Source organism: Periplaneta americana, chromosome 8 (genome assembly GCF_040183065.1).
Source record: "Periplaneta americana isolate PAMFEO1 chromosome 8, P.americana_PAMFEO1_priV1, whole genome shotgun sequence".
NCBI lineage: Eukaryota > Metazoa > Arthropoda > Insecta > Blattodea > Blattidae > Periplaneta > Periplaneta americana.
The window spans coordinates 8,812,428-8,821,244 of NC_091124.1; the positions used below are offsets into that span (position 1 = coordinate 8,812,428).

General features: G+C 36.0%; 1 protein-coding gene across 2 annotated transcripts in view; it reads right to left on the reverse strand.

The window, feature by feature from the left end:
• Deaf1 (deformed epidermal autoregulatory factor 1) overlaps positions 1-8,209 on the reverse strand; it is a 31,270-nt gene extending 23,061 nt beyond the window's left edge. The window contains exons 1-3 of one of the 2 annotated variants that reach the window (XM_069832361.1): positions 7,465-8,209; positions 5,448-5,561; positions 2,791-2,835 (exon numbers count right to left, since the gene is read on the reverse strand). In XM_069832361.1, the coding sequence (XP_069688462.1) occupies positions 2,791-2,835; positions 5,448-5,561; positions 7,465-7,689 (384 nt within the window). In that variant the 5' untranslated portion in view covers positions 7,690-8,209. The remainder of the gene's footprint in view (positions 1-2,790; positions 2,836-5,447; positions 5,562-7,464) is intronic. The other variant, XM_069832362.1, reaches the window with a different exon arrangement.
• Positions 8,210-8,817: the final 608 nt, after the last annotated feature.

The following is an 8,817-nucleotide window of genomic DNA, read 5'->3' on the forward strand; positions in this document are numbered from 1 at the left end:
TGGTTCGGATGAACCAGTTGTTAAATTAATTCTAGATAATATTTGCAATTAGTAAAACCAAACGAATGACACAAATAAGAAATAAACAGAATATAAACAACCCTCCTAATCTCACGATAAACATGTTTGAAGAAACTGAGAAGTTTAAATATCTTGGAACAGTAATGACAAGTAACAATAACGAATTAATTGAAGTACAGAGTCGAATCACTGTAGCCAATAAGGCCTATTTTGCATTAAGCGCAATATTGAAATCTAACTGTGTGCACAAGGAAACAAAACTTAAAATATACAAAACTATTATTAGAAGTATTCTCTGTTATGCAAGCGAAACTTGGACATTATCTAAGGAGACAGAAGCTAAACTAGGTATATTTGAACGCAAAATACTCAGAAGAATTTTTGGACCGGTGCAAGAAAATATGCAGTGGAGAATACGTTATAATAACGAGCTATATAAATTATACAGAAGTTTCGATATTGTTACTTTCATCAAATTAAGGAGGCTTGAATGGGCCGGACTTGTCTATCGGATGGAAGGGAACAGAATACCAAAGAAGATCTTAGAAGGGGAAATACATGGTAAAAGACCAATTGGAAGACCCAAAAATAGATGGACAGATGCGGTAACGATCGATTCTCAGGACTATCTCAGAACAACTGCCTGGAGGAGATTAGCACAGGACAGGGACAGTTGGAGGAAGAAAACTGAGGAGGCTAAGGCTCGATTTTGGGCTGTGATGCCATCGTAGTAGTAGTAATAGTAATATTTGCAATTACCATGGACATATACCGTACATGTTTAACATAGGTACACATTAGAGAATAGGTTGTTAAACTCTCTGAATATCACCACTGTATAAAGTTCTTGTCAACTGAAGTAATACATGATCACACTAGTATTTGCAGTAACATATACATTATCTTTTCTGACTTGCTCAAGGCCCATTCCCAATCCCCTGTAACCTTGCACCTCACAGCTTACCGTTACATTGGTAGCAAGAGATGCGATGTTGCCACAATGACCACTTGCTACACAACAGCTAACTTAACTTACGTGGAGTTTGCTATTCTGCTCTGTCACATCAAATGGTCATTATTATGTAACCCGTTATTTACTGCTATCCTCTTAGAGAGGCCTAAAGTTTTTGTTGTCTATCTGCAGGAATGGATGGACGCCCATATATACGGACAAATTCCTTCTCCTGCTCGTGAAACTGACGAATCATTTGCACCATTCTGACGCCTGACTATTTACGCAAGAATTCTTTTTTTTTTCTTTGTGATATTTAACAGCAGCGCTACAAATTATTTATAACTTTATAACATTAACACACAAATTACGCATGTGATAGCAACACTATGTAACATAAGCAAACCGACAATACAGCAGTGTTCAGTGTGGCAGCAAGAGCAACTGATAGAAAATACTATGTTCTGATTGGTTCAGAAGACTATTGCATAGTATTTTTCAGTTTTTTTTATAAGTAGGGCTGTGAGCTCAAATAACAACTGTCAAGTGCAAGGTTACAACAGCCTGGGTATAGTGGGCTACTTGTACAGGGTGGGGCATAGGAACCAAGTGTTTTTAAAATAATCATAAAACAATTAGTTTTTGTTTTCAACACATTTTATTTATAGAACAACGTTTGTGAGAACATACCATTTCAATTATAAGCGGAAAATTACATCTGGCATGTGATGTCCATCTGTGTTGACGCATTGTTTAAGGCGTTGACGAAAATTCACCTCTAATCTTCCCAGGGGATCTCTGTTGATTTGGGTGATGTGTTGACGTACTGTGTCCTTTAATTCATCTAATATTCGGGACTTATCCTCGTAAACACGTCCTTTAGGTACTCACATAGATAAAAATCACGTGGACAGGTCAGGGTACCGAGGGAGCAATGGAACATCACCAAATCTCGAAATGAGACGATTGGAAAACAGGAGGCAAAGAACTGTCATTGACGCTCTGGAGATATGCGCCGTGGCCCCATCTTGCTGAAACCACCTATCTTGTATGGGTGTAAATGTAAATCGCCATGCAAAATCCGTCTTACCGTACGATTGCTGAGTGGCCTGGGCTGCGCAGTATTGCTTATCTGACTGAAAGTTTTCTGCAGTACGCACTCTGTGTTGGGGGTCGGGCGATTTATTCTTCAGTATTGCGCATTTTTTTTAAAGATTTTTTAACCCAACATAAGATTGTGTCACGCACGGGAACAGAATCATTGCGATTAATATTGAATCCATAGCAAAACTCACGCCGTATCGAGGTCACTGACTCGCCATTTCTAACAAAACAATCATACGCAAACATGCGTTCACTGCTCCATGATGCCGACTGCAGGTGAAATGCTATGAGCCACGGAATGGACTGTAACATGCCGCACGTCTCTCCCTTTCATAATGACCGCGTACAAGCCATTTATAAAACACTTGGTTCCCATGCCCCACCCTGTATTTGTTTTCATGAGGCCACAAATTGTTACACAAGTTCAATATTTTAATTTTGTATAACATATTAAAAGCTAAAATTATTGTTGTGTTTGCATTTTTTCATAACACTTTTGTTTAGGCTTACTAATTTTAAAGTATTCTCTGCAAGGAGGACACTTACAAGGTATTATAATATTTTACTCATTTCTTTTTTGAGTTAAAAATATTTTTAAGGATAGTTACTAAAGACAACTACTTTCAATATGCCACAAGCCTCGTTATTATCAAAGATGATTCAATAAAATGATTACGGTTTGAATTTTCAACATAAATTTTCTCAAAACTTACATTTTGGAGAAGTGCCCTTCTTGCACCCAGTCCCTCAAATACAACCTAGCAATGAAGAAACGAAATTAAATAAAATTTGTGTAATTACAGAATTATTATTCTTAGTGGAGCTACTACATTACTGACACTCCACCTACAAGTATTATTTACATTTCTTCCTTACATTATTCTGACTGTCCGTCTGAATGGTTATGTCGCAGGGGCATCGAAATGGGGGAAATTACGTGACAGTTACTTAACAGGGATCTTTTTTTAATTATTTTAAACAGTTGTATAATATTACGAAGACTTCCAATTATATACAGCAAATATTTTCAGGAAAAAGCCTAAAAGCCCAGCCACTAGCCTTTACAGAGGAGCCAGCAGAAACAGGTGGGGGAAACCAGGATGCGACATAACCACTCGAACGGACAGTACATACTATACTGTGCCAATTCAAACAATATCTATCTTCAATTCTATTTGCTCATGTTATCAAATGGGACTTCATTTACTGAGATTGAGAGATGTATTTGTATGGCCTATATATGAGCACATGACCGACATATTAAACTGTCATTTTTAACAATAACAAGTGATATGAGTTTTTAGGCTGTCACGATGATTGTGATTGAAATTAAGCTTTTGGGTAATCCACAACGTCCTGGAAGTTGACATTTCCAACATCTTGGCTGACAAGCAAACATTCTCATGGGGGCAGATAATTTTTTTTTCTTTCAATATGTTAACAATGTTGTTGTTGTTGTTGTTGTTTTCTAATGCCAGGCATTTGACAATAAAGTCATTTGACCTCTTGCACTCCAATATTTTTCAAAGATATTATCATGACCAGCCACTGAAGCACAGATTTTGAGGTGTTCCGAATCCATTTCTTGGTTTGAGTTGCACAATGGGCAGTTAGGGGACTGATATATTCCAATTCTATGCAGGTGTTTGGCCAAACAATCATGGGCTGTTGCCAATCGAAATGCAGCTACAGACGATTTTCGTGGTAAATCGGGAATTAACTGTGGATTTTGATGCAGGGAGTTCCATTTTTTCCCTTGGGATTGAGTTATCAAATTTTGTTTGTTGAAGTCTAAGTATGTAGATTTAATAAATCTTTTCACAGAGTAATACGTAGATTTAGTAACAGGTCTGTAAGTAGCAGTGCTGCCCTTCTTTGCTAAAGCATCCGCATTCTCGTTTCCCAGGATTCCACAATGGGATGGTATCCATTGGAATACAATTCTTTTATTGAGTGATATTAATTAAGAGAGCATTTGAGTTATTTCTGCTGTTTGAGATGAAGGTGTGTGTTTAGAGACTATTGATAGAATAGCTGCTTTGGAGTCTGACAATATAACTGCATTCTTAAATTTATTGATGTGGCATAGAAGATTCCTGAGACATTCACTTATTGCAATGATTTCACCATCAAAACTTGTTGTTCCATATCCAAGAGATCTATAAAGTGAGAAGAGACAGCACGTAACACCTGCACCGGCACCTTGTTCTCTGGAGATCAAAGATCCGTCGGTGTATAAATGAAGCCAGTTTTGTGGAGGGTACCTAATATTAATTGTCTCTAAAGACAATTGTTTCAGTATTTCAGTGTTTACTTCTGAGTTCAGTATTTCTTCTATTAAATTTAGATTATATTCTACATTTAATAGAGTTAAAGGGTTCGGTTTAATTTGTAAGTTTTCTTTTAAATTCGGGATATTGATTTTCTGTTTTAATTCTTGAACAATGGATATGAAACTTTTTTGAGTTTTCAATCTACAGAGAGGACTGTATGAATGCCAACATGTTAACAATGTCAAAAAATAAGTTTATTGAAACAGATACAGCAATTGTTGAGATATTTTTCAACATATTCTCCACCGGAATTGAGATATTTGTCATATCGTGGGATCAACTTTCATAGCCCTGTGTCCTGTTGTCTGAGATCGGAACTAATGTGTAACAATAGTCTGCACTTCTCTGTAGAGCCCATGGTATGACAAATGTCTCAATTTCAGTGGGGAATATGTTTAAAAATAGCTCAAAAGTTGTTGTATCTGTTCCAATAATTCTTTTTTCAATGAAATTGTTTTTTTTCTTTCAGGGAAATTTATTTTTATGGCCCTCGTAATTGCGTTCTATTGGCCAAAATTTGTACAAGCACTTGTTTTGACATTATTAACATGGTGGAAGAAAAAAAAAACTTTTTTATCTGCTCCCATCAGAATGTTTGCTTGTCAGCTGTTCATTGGTGTAACAAGTCCAACAGAGAACGCAATCTCTCTGATCTTATCCTGATGATGGAACCTGTATGTAGTTTCAAAACGTTGGAAATGTTAACTTCCAGAACATGATGGATACCCAAAAGCCTAATTCCAACGTCATGTGAGTTTCCTACAATTTTTCAGTATTTTTATCAGACAGAATTGATAAATTGCACAATGAATTTAATGAAAGACAGAAATTTATAGGCCTCTTTACCCTAAAAGGTATGTAAGTAACCTCAAAATTAATTCACAATAAGTGAGCTCACAAATTTAGTTTAGATTCACTCTTTCGAGTGCTCTGGTTTGAAATATCTTTTCATTAAATTTCTATTTGATAAAACTAGAAAGAGAAACCTAGCCATCTTCTCTACCTGAATTTTTAAATGTCATTCAATTAGATCTTACCTGTGATCTCACCCAGGTTCGCAACGAATCGGAATCCTTATCTTGCCTTGTATCACAGATAAAACTGTTGTCCACACACAATACATGGGGCTTGAACTGGGCTGACCCTGGTAACTGTAACAACATGGATCCATATATATCTCAATTCTCAACACAATAAAGCTATATACCTACTAATACAGAACAAACAATTACTTCTATCCCTAATGCTACTAATTTAGCAGTTCTCTAAGGCCCAGTCCAAATTTAAAGCAGTTTGGTCTTGAGCATTTTCTTTGTACTAGTCCAAATGTAAAGCAGTTTAGTCTGGAGGGTTTTCCTTGTAAATAATTGATTAAATGGTGATCTTACTCGTGTTGTGTAAGCATGTGTGGCTTACAGCTGTTTCGGTGTTTCTTCACACCATCCTCAGAGCCTACTAGATCTCGGCGTTGTCGTCTCGAACTTAGCTGCCTGTTGTGTGGGTGCATTTGATTGTTGAAGAGTGTTGAAATGTGGTGTCAAATAGTGTGTGTGTTCTGAAATTGATTTGTGTGTTGAGAATTTGATCAGGGTGTGTTTTAGTGTGTCTGTATATTTCATATTGTTCTAGTGTGTTGAGTTTTTGGTTTTTGGGTTGTATGTGTAGGATTTCCATGTCTGTATTTATGTTATTGTATGTGTGGTTAGCATTAGTTATCTGTTCGGCATATGTAGATGTAGATGTAATACTAACCACACATACAATAACATAAATACAGACATGGAAATCCTATACATACAACCCAAAAACCAAAAACTCAACACATTAGAACAATATGAAATATACAGGCACACCAAAACACACCCTGATCAAATTCTCAACTCACCAATCAATTTCAGAACAAACACACTATTTGACACCACATTTCAACATTTTTCAACAATCGAACGCACCCACACAACAGGCTGCGAAGTTCGAGACGACGACGCCGAGATCTAGTAGGCTCTGAGGATGGTGTGACGAAACACCGAAACAGCTGTAAGCCGCACATGCTTACACAATTAAAACGAGTAAGATCGCCATTTAATCAATTATTTATATTCAAGTGTTAAAAGTAGTGTACGAAAGATTCAACATGTATTTTCCTTGTATTAGTCCAAATGTAAAGCTTTGGTCTTGAGGAGTTTCCTTGCACTATACAATCAGGATAATGCAGTTTCAAGCAATGTTGAGCGCTACCATCAAGCAACAGAATTAATTGGTATAAGATACTCGGACAATATTTAAATTTAATAACAAATACTCTGCTAGACATTAAGGTAAGTTTATGAATGTCCGTAAAACTCTTTTCTTAGCGCAAGCAGTCATTTTGTTATACTTCCGAATACTTATTCTCAGCAAAAGCTATGTAATTAGAGGTTGATAAAACCATAAGTTAAAAAAAAATATATAATAAACTATTTTAATGTAGATAAATGCTCTTGCCTGGTAGTGTGAAGTGAATTTAAAACATGTTAAACTTATAGTTCTCCGGTTCTTTTTCCTTTAATAACTGAAAATACATTTCCCAGTAATGCGCCGTAATTGTTCTTCCTATCCTTCCCAGAATGTAAACCAACAGAATTAATATAACTGAATAATGAAAACTTGCTGATATTTATGCAGAAATTCAATAAATCTAAATTAAGTAACGGTGTCTTCTACGATATAAGGAAGGTAAAACTAAACAGATACAAGGAAGGAATCATTATGTTTGCATTTGCATTAATTTAGTGAACTATATAATATGACATCTCAAAACGCTCGAATATTATCAGTTCACATATTAAGATACATTTTAATTTCCCGCTAACAATTAAATGTGGTGTAGGGGAAAAGCGGATTAAATCGTATCAATGCGCGCGCAAGATTACTCTCTCATTACTCTACCAAAAAGTACAACCATAACCTATTGATTTTAATCGGGAGTACCAACATTCACTTCATGAGCTTCAAATCCCCTGGAAAAACATCAACCTCATAGGTGGAATAGACACCATACCTGTGTTTACGAACCTGTAACTGATCTGGTGTGATAACGTTAAATGTTGTACCGGTACTTGCAACACCAATAAGCGAACCCACAGGAAGAGAGACAGGTACTGATGACACTGGAACCGCGACCGGTGTCACAGTTTGATGCGATTCCGAAGTCAGAACTCCATGTTCCTCGGATTCATTCGTTAAGGGTTCGGAGATGTCCGGCATTACGACAGTTTCCGATGTTCGGTCCTCTTCCATTTTCGGTAAAATGGCGCGAAGTCTATCTCACCTTGTGAAATACTGACACCAAGCTTCCTGCATAACAGCACAAAATAGTGGAAACTAAACTGAAACAATTAAATATCTTACATCAACAAATAACAGTACCTATTTAAATAATTTTGTTCTAAAATGGCTACGTTGGATGATGGTTCCCAGAAAGCCCGCGAGAGTGCAGGGTATACGTCGAAGTGCGCAATCTACAGGTGACAATTTTCATTAACTCCGCACCGTTTCATCGCCGTGTCACCGGCAGCAATTACCTATTTAAAAATATGAATCAAATCCAGAGTTGCCGCCCGGCTGGCAATTTTATTCTAATAAAATCATTACAATAAATTGACTAAAAATAAATAAAATTAAATCGATTTCGTTTAATCATTGTTATTAATATTTCCTGCACCCAAATGTCACTCGACTATCATCAAATGTCTACATTCGTACCTAGCCACTTTGTAAGTAATTATGAATATCAAAAGACATAGGCCCTTTTAAATTACGACTACTGATTCTGAGTCAAAAAGGAGGAATACCAGGATAAAGGGTTGCGGTAATATTGCAACATAGTCGAAAGAGAATTAATTCTATCTACATTCTTCCACATCAAAGAATTAAAAAAATCAATGAACACAGAAATTAAATAAAGCAAACGTGTAATTTACAATCTATTTTTATTTTCTTACTCTCAATTTCAGATATTACATAAAATAAATCATTTGCAGATGATAAAAGCGTACAACTCATGCAAGTTATATTTTATTATAGATATTATGCTTGTATTTTATATACAAGTCAACCATTTTGTATAGCTATACGCGACAGGCAAGTTAGTGAACTGTATTTTGTATTGTAATAACTAGGTACTGGTATGTATAGATACCGCTATGTAACAGAAATATCAAGATCAATAGTTAAGCTGCTGACAAGATAATCCTGCCAGTTACATATCGCAGTCCATAATTCTTTGCGACAGCCGCCATTTTGAGACAAGTTTTTCATATAATACTGCTACTTGTTTGGAATAAGCCCTATGTTATTGTAGTAGTAGTAATAATAATAATAATAATAATAATAATAATAATAATGTGTTGCGCCGAATTACAAGTC